This window comes from Orcinus orca, chromosome 19 (assembly GCF_937001465.1).
Source record: "Orcinus orca chromosome 19, mOrcOrc1.1, whole genome shotgun sequence".
Taxonomy (NCBI): domain Eukaryota; kingdom Metazoa; phylum Chordata; class Mammalia; order Artiodactyla; family Delphinidae; genus Orcinus; species Orcinus orca.
Genome location: NC_064577.1, coordinates 31,339,430 through 31,361,801, shown reverse-complemented (window position 1 = coordinate 31,361,801; position 22,372 = coordinate 31,339,430). Strand labels below are relative to the sequence as shown.

The 22,372-nt window shown below is 60.2% G+C and overlaps 2 protein-coding genes across 11 annotated transcripts in view; one reads left to right on the top strand and one right to left on the bottom strand.

Moving 5' to 3' along the window:
- PGS1 (phosphatidylglycerophosphate synthase 1) overlaps positions 1-22,372 on the bottom strand; it is a 584,793-nt gene that overhangs the window by 28,521 nt on the left and 533,900 nt on the right. The gene's annotated exons all lie outside the window — the stretch shown is intronic.
- RBFOX3 (RNA binding fox-1 homolog 3) overlaps positions 1-22,372 on the top strand; it is a 452,038-nt gene that overhangs the window by 406,799 nt on the left and 22,867 nt on the right. For all 10 annotated transcript variants that reach the window (XM_033438666.2, XM_049701580.1, XM_033438665.2 and 7 more), the window contains one exon: positions 21,684-21,938. In XM_033438666.2, the coding sequence (XP_033294557.1) occupies positions 21,717-21,938 (222 nt within the window). In that variant the 5' untranslated portion in view covers positions 21,684-21,716. The remainder of the gene's footprint in view (positions 1-21,683; positions 21,939-22,372) is intronic.

The window sequence follows — 22,372 nt, the reverse complement described above, 5'->3', positions numbered from 1 at the left end:
CTGGGGAGAGTTTAGGCGCTACTGGCTTCTAGTGGGTGAGGCCGGGGTGCTGCTTAGCCTGCTACAGTGCACAGAACAGCCCCCCACAGAGAAGGACTGGCCCACGTGTCAGTAGCGACCTGAGCTAAAATGACAGGAGGTGGGCAAGGCTCAGCTACAGCCACCCAGACGGGCTCCCCCACACCAGAAACTGGCCCAAGAGGAACCAGCAGGGGGACAGGGAGGGGTGTGGGAAGAGCTTCTCCAGCCACCGCCCCTTGAAGGGTCAGTGCCCAGCAGGCCTCTGCAGGCCCCAAGGAGGCAAGGCTCTCCCCAGCACGAGTGGGAAGCTGGGGGCCAGCTCCAGAGAGCTCCAGAGAGCCGGCACCCCTGAGGCCACCTCTGGCTGTTGTCCAAGCCAGTGTGCTTCTCAAACTCAGTTGTACATTTGAATCCCCGAGGCAGCTTTAAAAAACCCCTGTGCCAGGGCCTCACCCCAGATCAATGACATCAGACCCTCCGGGGATGGGATGCAGGCACTGGTATTTTTTAAAACTTCCAAGGTGATTTCAATGTGCAGCCGCTTTTGAGAACCACTGGTCCATAGACGGATAGCTGGGAGCTTACTTGAAATGCAGAAGCTCAGGCCTGCCCCACACGGCTGAATCACAATTTCGGCCAGACCCCGGGAGAGGTGGTGAACCGTCAGGGGTGAGACGTCACGGCCAGAGCTCACTGACCAGCAGGCAGGGTCTGTGCTCTGGGCTCCTGAGCAGTTTCCCTTGGGAATCTGTGTTTCCCGACTTTCCTGAGACAGGCAGCCCCTCACGGCCCCAGAGTATGGGTCAGTGATGTGCTGAGAGCCCCCAGGGGTTATTGTAGAGTCTCTTGGTCTCGCGCAAAACTAGCCGTAGGGGAGAGCACAAGTGGACTCGTCTCCTTGCCTGGGAGCCTGGTAACGGCCCAGAGGTGGGCAGACATCAGCTCCCCTGCCCAGTTTATGGACCAGGCTCAGAGAGTCTGGCCTGGACAAGAGACAGGGGAAGGGCAGCCCTGCGTCCACTTGCCTACCCAGTGCATCTCTCTTCCTACACTGAGCAGTTCCTGTCCAGGGAGAGCTCTCATCCCCTCACGGCCAGTGCTGGGCCCTGTCACTTAGATTTGTCCTTCTCTGCAGGGGGTATCCTGGGCAGAACTAGCCACAGGGAGCCTGCTGTCCTTCCCCAGGTGTGGGCCGAGCAGGCCTCGCATCTCAAGGGCTGCCTTGTGGTCCAGCCTCCCCTCACGGAGCGTCCTTGAGTGGAACGATGGGGCAGGCAGGGGCTTTGGGTTTGCGCAGGTTGGTGGACAGTTAAACAAGGACAGGGTGCCGGGAGGAGCATTCTCACGGTGAGCACGGGAGCCCTTTATCCGGGCTCCTTGTAGACTAAGAATAGAGAGGGGGTCCTCATAACAGCACGTCCTGCAGGAGGGCCTCAGAGGGCCACTGCCTTCCAACCAAAAGCATGCCCAGCCCTTGGGTGCCAAACCGGCCATAGCTTTCAGGCCAGGGGGCTTCTGCTGGAGGGTGACTACCCCCCATTTCCCATCCCTGGTGAGCCCCACACATGGGTTTGAGTCGGCTGACAGGCTAAGTGCGTCACCTGTGGGCCAGAGCAGAGGTCTCCCTGGTGGGAGGGAACCCTGGCTCTGACAGCTGAAGCCCAGCCTGGGTCTGCAAACCACTCCACGGGGTCCAGGGTGGCAGCATGCCTGGCAGGAGACCCCCATGCTGTGTGAGCCTACCCAGGGGTGTTGGGGGCCTCAGGAAGTAGAGGGAAACGTGTGAGGTAAAGAGGGTCGAAGGTGAGGGTCACTGGGGGAGGTCAAGGAGACACCTGAAACCCAATTTGTACCCACCTCCAGGACAGCACAGCTGAAGGCCAGCGTCCTGGTTACCCAGGTGCTGTACCCGCGAGCTGGGATGACCCCTGGGTAGCCTGTGCAGGAAGGAGGCAGAGAACAGGGTGAGGTCCCAGCGAGCTGACCCAGCAAAGGTCAGCACGGTCCCCTCTCCCGGTGCGCGACTCTCCAAGACGCAGGCACAGAGACCCACATTCCTGGGGCTTGAGTCCATCTCAGACCCAGCCAGCTCCCCTACAAGAGAAAGATAAAAGGGTCACATCCTGTCAGCCAGTCCTCAGAGGCGCACGGGGAAGTGGCAGGCGGAGGTGCAGAGCCAAAGACCTTGGCCCCTGGTCTCCCCTTGGCCCCCGCCCAGGTCCCTCACCTTGTCTTCCTGTCCCAAGGCCTAGGACGAGGGTGTAGGGGAGAGGGCCTGCAGGGCTGGGGAGGGAGTAGCACTCCCTGGGACCCTCTTGTCCCCCATCCTTGGACTTGCCCCTTGGTAAGGCTCCGGAGGCAGAACAGAACCCCACAGTGTGAAAGCCCTACCCCTCTCCCCACTGTGTGAGAGCCCCAGGCTGGGTCAAGAAGCAGCAGCTCTTGGCCTGTTCAAAAGACCCCAGGCAGCCTCCTGCCCACTACCGGCCGGTCTGCACAGAGACAGCTGGCTCTCCACCAGCTCTCACCCCTTCCCACCCACACGAGCTTCAGACCACCTTGCCCTCGGAAGCCCATGGGCTGAGTCAGTTGCTGCCCCAGTCGGGGGTGATCCATGGGCTTGGTCAGTCCTGCAGGGGTGAGCAAGGTGAGAAGGGGCAGCTCAGAATGGAGATTCCATTAGTGCTCAGCCATGGGCAACAGGGCCTGTTCAAAGAACACATTCAATTAAAAACTGATTTTTCAGTTTAATCTCAATCATAATGAACCACATTTAGACCCCCTTCCACCTCCCCGGACAGTGTGGCTCTCACCTGCCCGGCCCAGCCCTGCAGGCTCCCTGGCCTCACCCCCGCCCTTCGGGGGGAGATGGTAGAGTGAGGCGCGGGGGCTGGGGGCCATCCTTCACCGAGTTTGGGAATAATTACAAATGAGGTGCACAGGGGGTTTTGTTAAAAGGAAGCGTCATGGTGGTAAATCGTATTTTTATTTACTGTGAGGTTGTGTTTTCAGTGTGGCTCTAGTTAAAAGCTGCAATATTTAATTTCCCTTGATCCAGATGGTATTTCAAAAGCATCATAAAACGAAAACAGCTCCAACTTTTTCCCTCCCTCTCTTCCCACAAACTCAAAGACACCAGGCAAGAACCCCACACCTGGGCCTGCAAAGCCGGCTCCCTTCTCGGGAGCGCCTCCCCTTCTCACTCACCTGTTTCTCTTTCTTTCCCTGAGACCAGGTAGGGGAGGCCAGGTTCCCCAAAGATCCCTGGGGCGTCTGGGCAGCAGAACTATTAGAAATATGCTCGGTTTTGTCAGCATTGCTCAGTTTGGGGCACTTACTGGGCACGGCTCTGCTATCCGCTTCCCTGCATGAACACCTCCTGTCTCAAACAGCCGCCCAAGTGGGCTCTGTTCTCATACCTGCCTTACAGATGAGAAAACAGAGCTTCAGTGAAGTGAGGGATTTGCCAAGGGACTCTCAGCTAAGCAGGAGTGGAGCTCAGACCTGCTTGTCCCGGGTACATGGCTGCGGTTCTGCTGTATTTGGACCTCAGAATGCCCAGCCCCACCCTCCTCGCCTTCCGACCCTCACCTGCCGATTTGCTGTGTGACCTCAGGTCCCATAATCACCCTGTCTGAGTCTCTGTAAAAAAAAGAAGTCCAGCCCCGGCCGCTTGTGATATAACTGGAAGTTCAGAATCAGATGCTCAGGAGACACCCTCCGGCCCCCCAGACAGATCCTTTGCCTCTGCCCGCCAGCTCTGCGGTCCCCTCTGCTCTGGCCTCCGGGTAACTCCTAGTGGCAAATGGAGCTCCGCTGGCCATGAACACACTTTTCCTGTGCTCTAAGCATTCACTGGACCTGACTCCAGCTTCCTGTTTTGGGGGGGGCGGGTTTCACTGATTCCAGTTACACTAGGAGTACATCCATTCATTCTTGTTTATCACAGAAAGGACAAGGTGTCTTTTGACCCCTCTCAGTCCCACCCCCAGCCTGCAGTGGTCAGCAGTCTGGGGGCTCTCGCTTGTCCTCTCTGGCCTGGCATCATGTTTTTGCTTGTGTTCACAGCTGCTTTGAGCCACGCTGCTGGGCCCTGGGGTTCCCCCCGCCCCCACCCCCGGTACAGGGCTTTGTCTCCACTGGGTACTTAGGAACTGGTCACTGCATGCAGTGTCCAGGACCTGATCCTGGGAAGCCAGCCACTCCAAAGCCTCTTCCTTCACTGCTTCGGTCCCCACCCTGTGTCCTCTTGGCCCTCAGCTCCCAGCGGGAGGTACAGAGGAGGGGCAGCCCCCAGCTCCACTCCCGGGGGCCTGAGACCTTTCAGCAAGGGCGCTCAGCATGGCGTCTCCCAGCAGCGGCCAACTGCCCCCGACCCCCCCACCCAGCATGGTGTCTGCCTCTGTTTCCCAAAGATCTCAGCTTCTGGTAGACCTTAGACAAAAAAAAAAAAAAGAATCCTGGGTCTGAGAAGTTTGGGAAACAACGTTAAACTCATCTTTCCTGCAGAACTTCTCAAGGCCTTTTCTAGAACTTTCCAGATCACTAGAGTTCTGTAGCACATGCCTTGGGAAGTGCTGGTCCAGGGAAAATGGCCTGGACTGCAAGTGGGCTGGGATCTAACTCCCCGTGCCTCTCCGAGCTGTGGGACCTTAGCCCGATCTCTTTGAGCTTCAGTTTCCCCATCTGCAAAAACAAGGACTCTGATACTCCCAGGGCCGTCGTGTGCTTTGCAGCTAATGTAGGGGACAGTGCCAGGGCCTGGTAGGTGCTCAGCACACAGCAGGTCGCCGTGCCACCCCGCTGGTCCACACGGGCATCAAGAGACGCACATGTGCCTCTGGCACCCGGCTGGCAGTGGCACCTTGGCTCTGGGGCTCCCTGGAGCTGCCCCAGCAAGGGCTGGGCGTTGCTGAGGCTTCACCCTCCAGGGCCAGCTCTCGGGACGCAGATACTGGGAGCTCTGTCACGGATGAGCTGTGTGATTCTGGGCAAGTTCTCCGAGCCTCAGTTTCCTACTCTATAAGATGGAGACAACAGCACCTGCCTCTCAGGTGTGGGGAGGAGCCTATGAAGAGAAGGGGCAGGAAGCTTATGGTAAACGGATGTGTGGCCATCAGAGCTGGGTAAGCAGGGCTGCCCTCGGAGGTGGAGCAGCCTGGCAGGGGCGTGGAACCAGGGAGGGTGGGCAGGGGAGCCAGGCAGCACTGTGCTCAGAGCCGGCCCCATCACCTGCTGGTAGCGGGACCACGAGACTCTTCCTCTGCTTCTCTCGGCCGCGGTTTCCTGTCAATACTATGGGGATAATGACAGCCGCTTCGTCCGACTGGGATGACAAGTTGGTGGGACGTCCCAGCGGGACACAGGCGGTGTGACTGTCCCTCCGTCTGGTGTCATTCCTGCAGAGCACTCGTTGTGCCCTGGCCACGGCCTCTCCAGGCCGGCTCCTGGTGCCAGAAGGTCCCTTTTCTGCCCTGCAGGAGGCTCTGCTTCTCTCACCTGGGTGTCAGAGCCAAGCCCCGGTCCTAAAGAATTGTCCCATCCTGTCCTACCCGCAGGGGAGTCGAGAGGGCAGCTCGTCCCCCTCCTTGGCTGCAGTGACCCCTGACTGCCCAGCCTCATGGGTACAGAGCCCAGTGTCCTCGTCAGCAGCAGGAGATAAATGTTTTTAATTCAGGGAGCTTTTCATGAGCCATTGAAAGAGAGTAAATCATCCTTCCAGGCCCTGGAGCCCAGAGCTGGCGCCCGGTCACAGCAGGGCGGGCAGCCACTGGAGCCGGGTGGCAGCCAAGCAGGGTCACTGGACTGCAGGGGGACCTGGGGACGGTGTGGCCTGGCATGCCAGTGTCCCCTGCAAGCTATTCTTCTGGGGCAGGTGTGGGCGGGCAGGCGGGCAGGGTCTGCCTGACTTTGTTTCCCAGGCACTCCCGGCCTAGACTGGCTCTGAGTGTCCCGGGGTGCGTGCACGTGCGAGGGCCGAGTGTGGACACGGGTGTGAGCGCGCGTGTGCCCATGTACCTCTGGGCGCCCCGGCAATGCTCTGGGTGTGCACAGAGCATGCGTGTGCCCCCGTGTGTGTGCGCGAGCACGCATGTGCACACGGCTTCTGGAGAAGAAATGTTAAAAATGGAGTTGTCAGCCCCGAGTTGACAGGCGCAATCAGCAAAGTGCAGCGTCGGCAGGAGCGGCCACAGCTCCCTCAGTTCCCCGGGAGGAAACGGCCCGCTTTATGCTGACGAGGCACAGTGTGACTGGAATGAAGCAAGTGGAGCAGACCCCAAAACTCCATTAATTAAAGACACTCATTAATGAGGGACATTTACTCAGCTGAAGATTAGATCCACGCTTGCCTCTCCGAGGAGCCAGGCGCCGACCGGGGCCCGGAGCCGGCCTGCCCACACAGCCAGGCCAGGCGCCAGGGCCCCGGCAGGGAGAGGCGGTGCTGCCGGGTCAGCCGTGCGAGGCCACGTGGATGCACGTTCTGGTGACCAGGAAGGGTGGGGCGTCGGGGTCAAGGGTGCTCGACTGAGGCAGATTCTGTCCCCCCCTGGGGTCACGCGGCAGTGTCAGGAGACATTGCTCGTTGTCACACCTGGGGAGGGTGGTGCTGTTGGCATCTACTGGGCAGGGCGCAGGGATGCTGCCGCACACCCTACGGCACCCAGGACGGCCCCACGGGAGAACGAGCTGCCCCAAACGTCGGTAGTGCCAGGGCTGAGACACTTGCTCCAGGCTGTGTGTGTGAACGCTCCTGGGGGATGGGGTGAGTGCGTGGCACGTGAATGAAGTGTGTGTGTGCACAAGGGAGTGTGTGTGCGTGGGGAATGCAGGTGCGTGAGCCTGTGTGCACGCGGAGTGTGTGTGTGACCGTGGGCGTGTGTCAGGGTGCCTCCCCGTGGGCTGACCGCTGGGCGTTGAGAGCAGAACACAGAGCGCCTCTGGTGAGGTGTGGCGAGACTGCGGCCCCGTTAGACCCCGTTAGAGGAGGCCCGACAGGCGAGCTCAGAGGCCTGTTGCTGTGTGTGCCATCCCTGGGCCCCCGGGAGGACCCCGCTTTTATGTGTGTTCAGAGAATTGTCCGTGTGGGGTTTCAGGCTGTGAGGAGAACGGCCCCCGCCCAGGACAGGCTGCCTGAGGGCACACCCGTCGCGTGGGCCACCGCCCCACACCCGTGGTCCTGACTGCACGTGCAGGGCCCCGGCTGGGAGTGCCGCTCTCGGGCCACGGCGCTGCGGGGTCCACCAGGCTGCCCGGCACCTTCCCTGCCTTCTGCTGCCCGGGCAGTGCTCTTCCCGGCTGCCCCAGTAGACAGAGCATGGGTGAGAGGCGGAGGCCTGAGTGCCTGGAAAGTTCGGTCACAGTGGCACAGGGTGGACCCGTCTCCTCGGTGCAGGTCGTGCCCTTCTGACCGAGAGGTCTGCCAGCCAGGGGCTCCCCTCCCACCCTGTCCTCCTCCCTGCTCCTCCCTCCAGCCCCCCCCCAGTGCAGGCGTGCAGTGGACTCCCCCACTGTGCCAAGACGGCTCCCCACCAGGGAGAGTGGGGGCACTCTCCTGGAGACACTGCTCCCAGCTCACAAATGTCCCCACAAAAGAAGGGGGCCACCCAACCGATGAATTAACTGACAGTTCTCAACCCAGATCCCCGGCAGGTGCTTCACTGTGGGGCGCATTATGTAATCCTTGTTGCCAGGAAATTTACCTTCCTAATTACATTTCGCGAATTTTCATTTGAGTCTGCCTTCCCAGGGCTCACTGTAACAAGGAGAAGGGCACCATGGTGGTGGCGGCGGCGGTGGGAACATCCGGGACCTGAGGCTGCTGGGTGCAGACGTTGGGCTGCACCCAAGGGTGGGTCCAGCCCACCCCCCGCCCGCCATTCCCACCCCCACCTGCCCACGTCATGTTGTGCTAATATTTCTTAATGAATATGCAGGAAACACATACGAGGTTGCCAGTGTGGACGCAAGGGGGCTCATCCTGGGGACGCAGAGGCAGCTGCCCCAGACCCTTGGGGGAGAGTGGCCTGCACGCTGCTCTCTAATACTTGTGGTCAGAATGAGTGGGTTCTGTGTGGCACTCCTCCTTGTGGGATCACCTTGACGCTGTCCTGTAGCTTTGCTCTCACGAGGCCCTGGGAGGGAGCTTCCTCTCCATCCCACTGAGTAGGAGCCTGGTGTCTGCTGGTCCACTCTCAAGTGCACACAAAGATACCACATGTGCTCACCCACTTATAAATTCACAGCAGCATCTCAGCAAGCGTCTCAGGGAAGGATGGAGGAGGGACTGAGCAAAATAGAGGTCACAGGGGGTGGGAATAACCTGGAAGGCTTCCCAGAGGAGGTGTTTGGACATTTCCAGGGCAGGGATAAGGTTGGAGGAGGGAAGAGGCCTGGGTCACAGCAGAGAATCTCTGCACAAAGCCTGTCCATGAGCACAGCACTGGGGTGGTGTTTTTCACTTTGGCATCTCCAGACATAGGAGGTGCTCAGCAAACTTAGGAGGTGCTCAGCAAACAGTTATTGACTGAGTGAGTGGGGCGGTGAAGGTACGGGTCAGAACGAGCTGTGTGGGAGCTGCAGTGGACGCTGCTAGGAGTTGGCAAGCGACTGTGGTTGGCAGGCTGGGCCGGGGCCCTCCTCAGGGACCCTACCCTCTTGCCTTCTCCCTCCTCCCTAAGGCTTCCCCAACAGTGTCCTCCAGCTTCTCCCTCCAACCTTGCCCTTGGTAGCCTACGAGCGTCTCAGAACCTTTGCTCCCCAGCCCCCAGGGCCCAGGCAGATGGCTCAGCTGTCCCGAGCTTCCTTCTGGTTGAGCCCGGGGCTCCTGTGGGCAGGGGTACAAGACCACCAAGAGCTTCTCCTCTTCCCAGAGGTGAGAAGGGGGCCTTGGGCTGCCCACGCTGGGGTCAGAGCTCTACCTGCGAGGCCTCAGGCAAGGTGCTCGACCCCCAGGAGCTTCACTGTACTCACCTGTGAGGTGGGGGAAGCGGGTGGATGGACTTGTCCCCAGACACAGCACCTCCGAGGCGCCAGCACGCTGCCTCCCAACCCTTCTTGCTCTCACTTCCCACCTGGTTTGAAGAGGGTCCAGAGGGGTTTGCCTTTCCCAAGCACCTCCCTTGCCTCTCGGAGCTGAGGATGTCTCCTCCCAGCGCTCCTGACTTTCCTTGTCGGGAGGCCTGCAAGCAGCAGCTGAGAGATGCTTGGGGGCAACTGGGCAGCCACCTGACTCCTCCCACCCAGTGCTCCAGCGGGGAGCAGGGGGAAGAGGGTGTGGCCTCCAGACTCTGCAGAGGGGCCCATCAGGTGACAGACAGCGTCCCACCCCCAGTTCTGACCCCACCGGCTCCCGCATCCCTGGACAGCCACCGTTTCCTGTTAACCACGGCCCCATCCGTCCCCAGAGGGGAGCGGCCCAGGGCCTGGTGCTGGTTCTTCATGGTGCCTGCACACACATGTGTGGACACACACGTACACACACACACGGCTACAGATTCAGGGCCGGGCAGCACCCAAGGGGGTTTGTGAAGTGGGGTGAGGACCCCACTCATCGAGGGGCAGCGACCGTCCCCAGCTCCCTCAGCTCCCCTGTGCCACCCAGCGCCGTGCTTGTCCCCCTACCTCCCGCCGTCCTGCAGAGACACGGCCCCGGGGGTCCCTGCCTGGCCCAGCAGCCTCAAGCTCGGCAGGGCCCCCAGGAGTCGGGACCTGTTGGGGGTCTTGATTGACGGCACCCTCACCCCACCCCTGCTTTCCTGGACCCACACCTGCCAGATGGCAGCTGCCGGGTCCTCGCTGATTTCCCCAGGCAGGACGGACGGCGGGGTGGAGGTGAAGCTGATGGGAGAAGGAGATTTATGGGGCCACGTTGTGTATGATTTGTATGCAGTGAGCTTGGAGGGAATTGTGGCTTAATCTTGCAAAAATCCGTCCCCTCCCCTGAGGCTTTTCAGCTGAGATCTGGGCCCAACTTGATGCGGGAAGAGGATGAGTCTGGGCTGAGGGACCAGCGTGGGCTCTGGCGGATGGCCGGGCTCCATTCTGGGGGATGGGGGTGGCATCTCAGTCAGTAGAGCGGGAGGGCCCCTGGGGTCCATCGGGTGGACGTTCTTACCCTTTCTTGTGCCTTGAACCCCCTTAGCATCTGTTGAAACACATGGACTCCCTCTCAAAAAATGGTCTTCAATGCATAAAGCACATAGGATTACAAAAGAAACCATTTTATTGAAATACACTTTCCGAAAGAGAGAGAACATTTAAAATCGTAAGCTGTGGCTTCTTTACAAACGTGTGAAAGGGCCAGGCGCAGGGTCGGGTCTGCTCACACCCTAGTTCTGGAGTTGGGTGAGTGTCAAGCGCAGCACGGTAGGAAGGACCTGCGGTTTGTGTCGGTGACGGGGTCTCGTGTGGTGCACACGCCCTGGGTTTGCGGCCACGTTCACGGGTGCTGACATTCCAGGTGGAGGATAAGATGGAGATGTAGGGTGTTTTTCTGTCCAGGACCACAGGTGCCCTGAGTTCTCTCCCCAGATAGCACAGAAGCACACACGAAGTACACAGAGCGCACGCAGAGCACACACGAAGTACGCAGAGCGCACACGAAGTACACAGAGCGCGCGCAGAGCACGACCGCGCTGCTTCCAGGCTCTGGGCCAAGTCGGTGCTTTTTGTTCTGGAGCCGCTGTGGCTCTGGGTCGGCACCGTCAGCCTTCGTGGTGCAGAGGGTGGAAACCAGGCCCACCGGCAGGGACACTCGAGAGAGAGTGTGGCAGGGCTCCCCCACCCTTGTGCCAAGCCTGGGTGGAGGGCTGGGTGACCAGGGCACCCCAGAGAGCTGTGTCAGGAGACTGGCCCCAGTGCTGGGGGCTAAGTGGGAGCCCAGGCTCGGGCCCCACGTGTGCTCCATGTGGAGGGGCTCCACCATCAGGACTCGCTGTTTGCCAGGGTGACCCGGCCCATTACCCACCCGGCAGCCACCAGGAGGGGCGTGAGGCCCTACTGGAAAATGAAGGTCTTTGGACCAAAGGAAAAGGAGACATAAAGCGGGAGAGACCCAGGATTCTGGAGGGAAGGTGGCAGAGGCAGTGGGAACCCAGCCCGGGCCCGCCTGTCTTTGCCATTGCTGCCAGGAACGGCAGAACACGAGGCCGCAGCATCAGATTATAAACTTGCCGAGCGATGCAGTGTCCTAGGGGCTTACCTCTAGGGGCTCTGCTTGGATTTCCCCTGAAGTCCCTCTAGGTCTCAGGGGTGGGAGCAGACACGCAAGGCACCCTGTGCTCTCTGGAGTGTCAGGTCTGCTAGACTCTCCCCCATCACCCCGCCCAGAGAAGGAAGGAGGGAGGGAGGGAGGGAGCCGGCAGCTGCAGAATACACAGCCCAGTGGGTCCTGAATGAAGCAGTACAGGGTGTGACGGGCCTTCCCACAGCCCTAATTAATAAAAGATACTAAACTGGCTGCCAGGGGACAGAATGGACTGGATGGGGCAGAAGGAGCAATCGCTCAGGTGGACTCTCATCGCCGGCCTTGAAGCCTCTGCAACTCCCTCCCAGCAAGCCCTCCCGGCTGTCTTCTGGGGGTCCCTGGTCTCCCCTCCATCCCCGTGCAGCCCTCCCCCAGCCTCCCCCAGAGCCCCCGCACACCTACCACCGGCATTGCTGGCCTTCCCTGACCTCCAGTTGCCTGGATGAGGAAAGGTGAATTGGAACCCGGCTGGCGCCGGCGCCCTCTCCCCAGGGGTGTGCTGGGGTCCTTCATATGAGCCCTGGACGGTGTGCATCCCTTCCCAGCTCCACGTTCAGTGACTCCGAGCTGGTAGCGTGAAATCAGGGAGTATTTACACCACGGAAGTCTGCAGCCACCACAAGGCAGGACATTCCCTCAACAGAACCCTTGTCAGACACTGAACTCCCTCCCCCTCTGGCGGGGAGGGGAGGGGAGCCCAGGTCAGCCTGTCTTCTGAACACTGGAGGAGAGCGTCAGGCCCAGAGGTGGGCACCTGCCGCCGGATTAGAAGGAATTCTGTGAAGCCAGGAAAGCCTGCTCAGCAGAGCCCTGGGATCTTTGGAGAGGGGAGTGAGGGCATTGGGCTGCCGCTGACCCTCCCCCTGGGGCCGTGGGTGGAGGCCCACCCTCTCCTACTCCCATCTGGACAAGAGTCTGTAGCCGTCATGCAGCATCCGCTTGTTCCGGAGTCAGATGAGTTTGGGTTCACGTCCCAGCTGTGTGCTCATGGGCAAGTGACTTCTGGCTCTGAGTTTCTCTCCTCACACAGAGAATGCCAGTTCACGGGTTGTTTGACGATTCCATGAACTAACACTTTTTTTGTTGCTTAACACGGTGGTGGGCTCTGAAAAGCCCTCAGCCAATGGCTGTCACTCCTGCAGTCAGCATTATTCAGCATATACTGAGCACCCGCTATATCCCTGGGCTGTGTCAGGTGTTGGGGACTCAGTGGTGAGCCCTTGCCCCCGGGGGTCTCCACCCTCCACTGTTGAGGTTCTGAAATGTCCGGGTGGACTCAGGTGCTAAGGCATTGCCCTTCCCACTCGAGTTCCCTGCACCGTGATGGCAGCCCTGCTCTACCCTGAGGCATTTGTACCAGCACCCCGGCTTGCAAAGACCATGCCAAAGTCTCTGCCTTGAAGTCCTGGCCTGCAGGGATCCACCCACCCCGCACGCCTCTGGAACGACATCTTAAAGAACTCTAGGAAGGGAGGTGTGAGATTCCAGGAGGGGGATATTCCTGCCGTGCATCTGGGGTGGCGGGCTGGAAGGGGGAGGAGGGGTCTCGAATGGAGATGGGCACTGGGCCTCCAGGACTCACCCTCCACAGGCTAGGACCTGGCTTTCTTCGGGTGCCTGGGCTGTTTGGGGCCTCTGTTCCTGTCTGGCAGGGCCACTCTTCCATGAAATTTGGGGGCAGGAGCCTGTGAGCCATGGAGGTGGCCTGTTTCTGGGCTGAGAAAGCAACTGCGTCCGAGGCCAGAAAGAACCTGGTGAGGGAGACGGCTGTGGCCAAGCCGTGTGCTGTCCTGCCCAGCAGGACCCTGCTGCCGTCCTCCCACGTGTGACATCTATCCCCGGGCTGAGCCCCAACTGAGTCCTGGATCCACCCTTCCTTTCGCTCTGGGTCTTGGCAGGTCCTGGCAATCTCAGTTGTAACTGTTTATTTCCGTATCGGTGCTCCCGGGAAAACAAGCTCCCTCCCCTCCTTAAGTTACACAGGAAACACTCAGAGGCAACGGAGGTGCCCAGCCCGCGCACGCTTCCGCCAGGCCCCTGCTGTCAGTTGGCCGCCCAGGAAATTGGAATGTTAGTGTGAGCCCAACACAGTGGCGAGGTTAATTGGTTGTCCCCCGAAAGTCACGTCGTGCATTTCAGATTTAGCTGATGCTCGCGGGGACTCCCCGGGGTGTCCACTGCCAGAGGCAGGGCACACCCCAGCACCTGGAACCTGGCCTACTGTGTGTTTGGTGTGTATTCAGCGAGCGAGTTCACGCACACCTTTGTTTCCACTCCCGCTGGCGCGGATATGGGAACACCAGCCCTGCCTGCACTCAGCAGCAGGTGACCCTGGATGAATCAGCCTCCCAGGGTGCTGATTCCTCCTCAGCTGAGTGGACAGGAAGTTCTCGGTCTCGGAGTTCCCTCTCTGGGATCCCGGTTGTCCTGGGTCTCCTTGGACAGCGCCAGGATCCACCGTCCTTGGAGAAAGTCAGAGGACCCATGCTTACTCCTGCTCGTGCGCCTTGAGTCCCAGCGGGACATCTTGCCCAAACCAACGAAACTCCCCCACGTGTCAGCAGGAATGTGAGCAGGCCCTGATGTGTGGGCCAGCACGGACAAGAGTCCGGGGGTCTCCGGCCCCTTCCCTTGATATCGTCATGTGTCCCAGCTTCACCTTCATTCCTTTTCGATAATCTCATCATCTCTTTTTCCCCAAAACTTCACTTTCCTGTGATCAGCACGTTAAGAAAATAGGACTATCACGTCCAAGAAAACAACTAAATGTGTTAGTCTCGTGACTCCCCTTCTCTCCTGTTCCTCGTATTCTCCCCCTCCCCCCATCCTTTTCCCTTTCCCCTCTGTGAGCATCGATCCTCCCCTCTGTTACCATCACGTTATCGCCGGTGACTCTCCTGCTCTATGAAAACTCCGTCCCTCTGCTCCTGAACCAACCTCCCTGGGCAGCCACAGCCAGAGGGAGCCTCCCCCTGAGCAGGTGGGTGTCGACCAGGCCCTCAGCCCCTGGGAAAGGAAAGGTGCGGTGGTCGCGAGGACAAGCGGAACGCAGCCTGGGCTTGGATTCACCCGGAGCCATGGACCTGCGTCTCCTCACCTGTAAGATGGGAACAACCATCCCACATACTCCTGGAGCTGCACCAGGGAACAGTCAAGACGGGTAGAGTGTTGTGGATTCTTCGTGCCCTCAGAGGGTCAGCGAGTGGAGGACGCCCACAGACTGCAGCAGTGTAGGCATGGGATGGAAGTTTCCAGAAGGCAGATTTCAGCTCTGCGTGTGGAAGAGCTTCCCAGCAGAGCTGCTCTGAGAGGGAAGGCGCCTCCACACCGGTAGTGAACATGCATCGCTAGGCTCGCTCAAGCAGAGCCAGGCGGGGTGCCGGTGAGAGCGCAGAGATGAAAGTCACTTTGTCTGGCAGGCCGGGTCTGGTGTCGCCTGCAGTCACCTCCTGTCTGAGACTCGGGGATTGAAGGAGTCTCGGGTTTGCTCGGGTTGCAGATTCCCCAGTGTCCAGAGATTTGGGGCAAGGCCTCACTCGTGCATGCCCTGGGATGGGAAAGGCAGGACCATCCTGCTTCCTGGCTGAGAGGTCAGAGCTGTGAGGTCCCCTGGCTCAGCCGTCACTGGGGACTTGAACCCACACATCCTGCCTGCCAGCCGTCAGCCCCTAGGTCAGCTGCCTCCCCTTCCGACACTGATCGGCACGGAACAGGGGAGGCCTAGAGGCCAGGCCAGGGATGCTCACAGAGGGCCCTCTGAACCAGCCTCTTCTGGAAGCTGACCCACCCATTCTCCTGGTCCTGTGAATTCACACATGGCATGAAGGCTCTGGCTGGGCCCCTGCTCCGGCCTTAAGAAGTTGACGTCTGTCCCTCTTGTCCTGGGAGCATGGGTGGTGCATCTCCAAGGCCCAGTCCCAGGTCTCTCCTCCCCACAGCCCTCCACCGTGCCTGTGTAAGGACCCTGTCCGTGCTGTGAAGTGTGGAGTGTGGTCAGGGATACCCTGGGGCGGCTTTCCTGCCCACTCTCCGCATGGCCATGGCCTCCGTACCCCCTCCGTGAGATGCAGCTTGTGACACCTGCCTCTTCAAGTCACCCAGAGGATTAAATGGCCAAGTTCGCAGAGTACCAATGGCAGTCCCTGCCCACACGGGCACTGTGTAAATCCAGCCTGTTCACCTCCTGTGTGTCCCCGGTGCCAGGCAGCAGAGGCTCAACAGATGCCAGTGACTTGGGTAGAGCTCAGTATTGGGGGGCGTGGCTGTGAGGGTGGAGGTCTGCTCCCCTCTCAGGGCAGGTGAGCCTTGTCTAGAGCAAAACAGGCAGGTCACACACCTAACAGCTTGGCCCTCGGGACTGGTGGTCGTGCTGCGCTCCCCTCCTTCGCCCCGTCTAGAGGCCAGCTTTGCCCAGAGGTGGTGGAGAAACGGCTTGGAGCCCAGCCTTTGCCGCCAGCCTCCCTTCCCTCTGCAGCCTGGCCTGTGGACCAGGGGCTTACGGTGCCCTCCCTCCTCAGGTGAGGAGTCTGGGAAGCAATTAGCCTAATTGTCGTGGCGGGGCTGTGAGCAGAGGGATCCCCAGGGGACTGCACAGCGAGGGGCTGGGACTGTCTGTCTGCTGCCACTTCCACTCTTCCCTTCCCCCCAGCACCCTGCTCCCTGAGCATCCCGCCCAGCACACCACACACACAACGGACCCTCACCCCGAAAGATGGGAGCTCACTGGCCGAGGCCTGAGTGTAGGAATTTCCATTGGGCGAGTGAGTGATGTGGGCAGAAACACTGGGGAGGGTCTTAGCTCTAGATCTTGAAGATAGAAGGTCCTCCCGCCCAGCCCCTGCCTCTAGGCAGACGAGTCACTGTTCCCTTCCCACAGACTAAGAGGTTGGGCTGTGCCCAGGGCCACCTAGAAATGGACGCATTGAGTCTGTGCTCAGGGTCTGGTACCAAAGGCAGTCCCACCCCGGATGCAGGAGCAGAGACAAGGCCGTTAGCCACAGGGCCTCCCTGAGAGGCTGGCCAGGCCCTCCCTGGTCAGAGCCCCTCCCTACCCGTCCCTTGGGCTGGACAAGCGCTCCCATCCCACGTCGCCGTGTCATCAGGATCCAACAGGGAGCAGGTGGCTCACTGGCTCTAGGATAACATGAGTTTATTTACAAGGAGATTCTCTGCAGAGGTGTCTGGAGGATGGGCAGAGGGTCACCACCAGGAACAGCGCAGAGCTGGTGGTGACAGACCTGTTACCACCCCAGGCCTAACGGTCAGAGGAGGAAGCAGCAACTGAGACTGAGAAGGAGGGGGGATCCAGGAGCAGCCCCTCGAGAGGGGGGTCTAGGTCCCCCTTGGTCTAGGACAGAGACGGCCTCCCAGGGAGAGAGCAGGGGAATAAATACCCCAGACTCACTCCCCTGCTCCGGAAGCCAGAGGACAGAGCCCTAGCCTCACCCTCATGGACAGCCACACAGCCTCCCCCGACATCTTCCTTCCTCCCGAATCGGTCCACCCTCTGTGTCCGTCGCCCTCAGTTCCCCTTTGCCAGATGAAAAAACTTTGATCTCTCTAGAACTTACTGCCTTCCAGCCACCATCACTGTCGGCTTAGAGCGGTCAGTTCCCGCTGGGCCAGAAACTCCTCCAGGGCAATAAAGAGAGTGGTGAGTGAGGACCAAGAAAAGAGTGCGCGTCTGGAGAGAGACTAGGAGTCGGCGCATTCAGCGCAGCCGAGGGGTCAGGCTGGATAAGTACCGCGAGCTGACCATTAGGTTGTCAGGTGGCAGAGGTGGGAACCTTGCCCAAGGTAGTTTCAGGGGATGGTGCCAGGGAGAACCGGCTTGGGGTGGGATTACGAGGGAACGGGAAGAAAGGAGTTGCAGCTGCAGGTCTAGGCAGCTCATTCAAGAGACTTGGCTCTGTAGGGAAGCAGTGCACGGGCTTTGTAGCTGACAGAGCCGTGTGGTCGAGGAGGGTTTTCTTTTCCTATCATGGCAGAGAGTAGACAACTTGCCAGAGCTGTGAGCACATGCGGGTGACAAGGACTGGACAGCAGTGTGCACTGAAGCGACTGGTCACAGACAGGAGCGGGGACGGGAGGGAAGGCCGAGGGTAGGACCACAGGCAGGGAGGTGAGCAGGGGAGCATGGACGTTGTCTTCCATTTGCCGCGGGAAATAAGCAGCATGGTCATCACTGAGGGTGAGGCTAGTGGAGCACAGTTGGAGGGTTGAGGAGGGAGAGTGAAATGGCCATTGAGAGTGAGGGGCAGTGGCCGGCAGAGGGAAGTGATCTAAGGAAATCAGGGTGATTTGGTGCTTTTCTCCAGTTGTGGGCCACGGAGTGGAGTGGGCAGAGGTGATCTTACTGGTTTGCCAGGCCAATGTGATGACAGGAGAGAGGAACAGATTTGCAGAGGGAGTGGGGATACGTGACCCGACCATAGTCTTTAAGCTTTAACCCGTCTGTCCATCGACTCATCCATTCACCTTTCATCAATTCACTCTCCATCTGTCTTTCCATCCATCTTTTTATCCATCCATCTATCCACCCATCCACCCCTCTGCCCATCCATCATTCCATTCATCCACCCATCCAGTGTGCACTGAAACTCTTCCGAGTACAGCAGTGTTGTGCTGAGTACAGGGCTGTGGGGATGGAGGTACAGGGATGTGGGGATGGAGGGTGAGTGAGTGGCCCGCATTCTCTGGGAATTCATGAACCCCCGGGGAGCCAAACAAGTTCACAAGCTGCTCTGAGATCATCTGAAACCATGAGGCTATCTGAGATGAGCCCCATGGCCTGGCAGGGGGACTCTGCTCAGCTCATGCCGCCAACCTCAACCCCTCCCTCATTGTGGCCCCAACAGACCAGGGAAGAAGGAAGAAAAGGAAAGTGACAAACACTGTTGCAACCCTCTGTGTGCCAGGCAGCTAGACAGCCTCTCAGGATGAACCTGATTACTCACTGCTTTTCCATCCTAGCCTGGTCTGGCGGCTCTCAGCCCAGGCTACACTTCAGAACCTCATGGGAAAGTTTGGTCGTAAAGTTGGGCTGCCCTTTGATGGGGTCCAGCCATGCGTGTGCAGCCAGGGTGAAGGCCACTCATGGACGACAGCCTCCATGCGTGGGCGTGGAGGACACCCAGGGCGGGGGTGTCGAGAATTGCCCAGGACCCACCGAATCACACCAGAGATGACCACTGCAGAGAGGATAAACGGTGACCTGGGGCCACTCGGTGGCCAAGATGGGGGATTGGAGCCCTCCCTGTGCTTTTGCGCATCTAGACTGTCACTAGGCTGTGGAATCTCACCTCCCTCCAGTCCCCCCCGCCCCCCGCACGAGGAGCAGAGGGCCAGGTTTGGGAGCCGGTGGCTACTGGCAAGTCACTTCGCCCCGTACCTCAGCTTTATTAGCTGTGAAATGGGGAGGTGGCGTCTACCTTGTAGGTTGGAGGGAGTTCGATGAGTTCACGTCCGCAGAGCAGGGAGCACCAAGTGCTCAGATGTGCTGACTTTATTATGTTGCAGATGTCCCTCGATGTCCTCGTCCCATAGCTGCTTCCTGCCCACCCCAGACCCCTCCAGACCCTGGCACTCAGGACTCCAAACACACCTCCCAGCATTCCCACTGGGTCGAAGCTTCCCCTGACAGTCTGGGCTCTGGGCTCCTGCCCAGGAACCACGCAGTGGGAGTGATCAGCGGCTGCCCCTCTGCCAGCACGGGACCCGGGGAAGAGTGCACTGGGGAGAGCTATGGGTGGGGTGGTAAGGAAGCAGACGGGAGAGGAGCCCCCCTTTCCTGGAGCCTTGGAGGAGGTGGGGAAGAGGGGGCCCTGGGAAGATGTAAGTTAGTGAAGGTTCTAATCAAATATTTATCAGTTAATTGATATCCGGAGGCTGCTGACAGCACCCTCTCCCTCACCCTGGCCTGTCCACACTCCTCGCCTGGCTCTCCGCCCCCCACTCCCCTCGGCCCCTTGCCCTCGCCGTCCTGGAGCCTGGCTGCTCGACCTCTGCCAGCCTCCCTCCCGCCTTGCTGGCCCCCTCCTCCCTCATCCTGAGCCCACCCCTTCCTTCTCCCTCGGGCCGGGAGCCGGGGACGTTGCCAGCACGTTGGCTGACTGGGTAATGGGGCTTTTCGGCTACTTGGGATCAATGAGGCGGGACCTTCCAGCAAGGAACGGGCCCTTGTGAGTGTGTGCACGTGTGTACACGCGTGTTTCCCTCCACTCGTAAGGGGCGTGATCTCTGCCCCAGTTTCTGCAGAGAGAGGGGAGGGACCTGGGGGCTTCACCAAGGAGGACGTAGAGGACGGGACTTCTCATCAGGCGTCGGGTCACCCCAGGAGTGAGGGGTGTCAGCTGCGAGGCAGTGAAGGCTGGCACTGGGGCCTGGGGAGCAGGGCAGGGCTGGGCCCCAGGCAGAGAGTTGGGGGCCTCAGGCCTCCGGCTAGAAGGGAGGTGAGCAGGCAGACAGTGGAGGGGCAGGGCTCCAGCCTGAAGGCAGAGAGGTGGGGGCCTCAGGCCTCCGGCTAGAAGGGAGGTGAGCAGGCAGACAGTGGAGGGGCAGGGCTCCAGCCTGAAGGCAGAACACCAGGCCTTGCGCTCAGTCTCCATGGCGCTCAGGCCACCCCCCACCCTAACAACTGATTCAACATCTGGGTAGTTGGATTTACTCCCCAATGGATAGCAGACGCCACCAGGGCAGGGGCTGCCCACCCGGGTCCCCACCGGAGCCACAGGCCTGGCACCCCCAGCTGCCCACTAAACAGTTTCGGGTGAATAAATTGTCACCAATTGAAGGCGCAGCGTCGAGCAAGCCAGCCCGCTCACTGGAAGAAGCATCTGTCTCGCGGGGGAGATGGACAAGGAGACAGACGCTAAAACTGAGGTCAGAACACGCAGAGGAGGGCTTCCCTGGTGGCGCAGTGGTTGAGAGTCCGCCTGCCGATGCAGGGGACATGGGTTCGTGCCCTGGTCCGGGAAGATCCCACATGCCGCGGAGCGGCTGGGCCCGTGAGCCATGGCCGCTGAGCCTGCGCGTCCGGAGCCTGTGCGCCGCGACAGGAGAGGCCGCAACAGTGAGAGGCCCATGTACCGCAAAAAAAAAAAAAAACACGCAGAGGTTGATGGGGGAGCGCGGGAGCACACGTGAGGTCCCAGGGCATCGGGAAAGCAGTCACAAGGGTCAGCTGTCCCTGTGTGTGCAAGGGTCCTTCCACGCTGGGAGGCTACTCCAGTGAGAGGTGGCCCCTGTCCTTCCAGGTGGTGAGGAACCCTCTTCCCTGGAGACACCCTCAGAAGGCCAGGGGCCACCTCCTCTGCTCCCCAGTGTGTGTCCACAGCAAGGGACAGCCGGAACCCTGCTCCACCCCTACCTCCCCTGGCACCACGAAGGACCCCAGTGGCTTCTCTGGGGCTGAGGGACCTGCTACCAGGGCTGCTCTCTATGCCTGACGTCAGTGGTTCTCACAAGCCCCCAGAGTGCAGGAGGTCTGGGGCGGGGCCAAGAGTCTGCCTTGCTACCTGCTTCCAGGTGGTGCTGTTGCTGCCGGTCCTGGCACCCCATTTGGAGAACCACTGCCCTGGGCTGTTTCCGGGCCCTGCTAAGGGTCAGGGCTTCTAAGAGCCCCCGCATGGCTGGGATCAGCGTTGAGGGAGCACTTTCCCTCCTGGGGCAGCAGGCCTTCGAGAGGGTGGGAGGGATCTTTGGGGCATCTCCGGGATCCTCAAGACAGAGGCGGGGACCCTACTTGCCCCCCGATAGCACCTCACCCGGTGGCCACCGTGCGGCCGAGCTGTACCAGGCTCCATGTCTGCACAATCAACTCCAATCCTCTTCCCTGCAGGCTGTGAATCGTTTTCGTCACTCCTGCTTTACTGATGAGAAAACCAAGGCTTAAAAGCCTTTCTAAGGCGGGAGGGAGAGGGTGTGGCTATCAAGGGCCACAGGAGGGCTTCTGGTGCTGCTGGGACGTTTTGTATCTTGACTGGACCCATGTCACTCTCCTGGTGGGGAAGGTTTCACAAGATGTCACCACTGGGGAACACTGGGTAGAGGGTACACGGGATCATGCTGAGATATTTCTTACAACTGTTGTGTCTACAGTTATCTCAAAATATTTAATTTTTTTAATTAGGTGGATTAAAAACAAAAAAAATCTTCAGTGTACTCAGGCCTGACGAGTTCGCACAAGTGGCCTCAAACACAGAGGTGTCTCACCCCAGACGTGGCTGCCCAGAATTCCCCCTGCAGCCCGGCTCTGAGCTGGTGCCCCACGCTGGGGGAGCCCCCCTCCTAGGGGGCATGGAAAATGCTGCTGAAAGTACAGTTGGAGACCACAGAGCCTTCTGGAGAGGAGGCAGTGAAAGGGGGCAGTGTCCAGGCCACACGGAGGTCTAACCAGCCTTGCTCTCTCCTTCCCCAGGGCAATCAGGACGCCACGGCTCCGCCTGAAGCGATGGCCCAGCCCTACCCCCCGGCCCAGTACCCCCCTCCGCCACAGAACGGCATCCCCGCCGAGTACGCCCCGCCGCCACCGCACCCCACGCCGGACTACTCAGGCCAGACCCCGGTCCCCCCAGAGCACGGCATGACCCTGTATACACCAGCACAGGCCCACCCGGAGCAGCCCGGCGGTGAGACCAGCACACAGCCCATGGCAGGGGCCCAGACAGTGCCGGTAAGGGCCCCCCAACTTCAGAACCTCAGGGGGAGTGCCGGTGGGGAAGGGGCCTGGGGGCCTGTGTACGGAGAGGCAGCCCCATAGCAGGGGTCCCCGCCCCCAGGAAGGAGCGCCTAGCCTCCAAGCTCATCGCCATCCGACCCCAAGGATCTTTCTGGTGGGCAGGTGCCACGGAGGGGCAGCCAGGCCCACCGCCTCTAGCTACCCCCCCAACCCCGGTCTCCCCGAGCGGCAACTTCAGGCCAACTCTCACCTCATCTGGGAGATGGAGCGTGTCCTCAGTGGTCAGTGACCTGTTAATGGGAAGTGAGAGAAATGGGCGAGGCCAGTGGCCTGGGCTTGCCCGGCCCAGCGGCATCACGGGGGCAAGCAGGGGGCGGCGGGGGGCGGGGAGGGGGCTGGCAGCAGCAAGGAGAGGCCCAGGGCCCCTC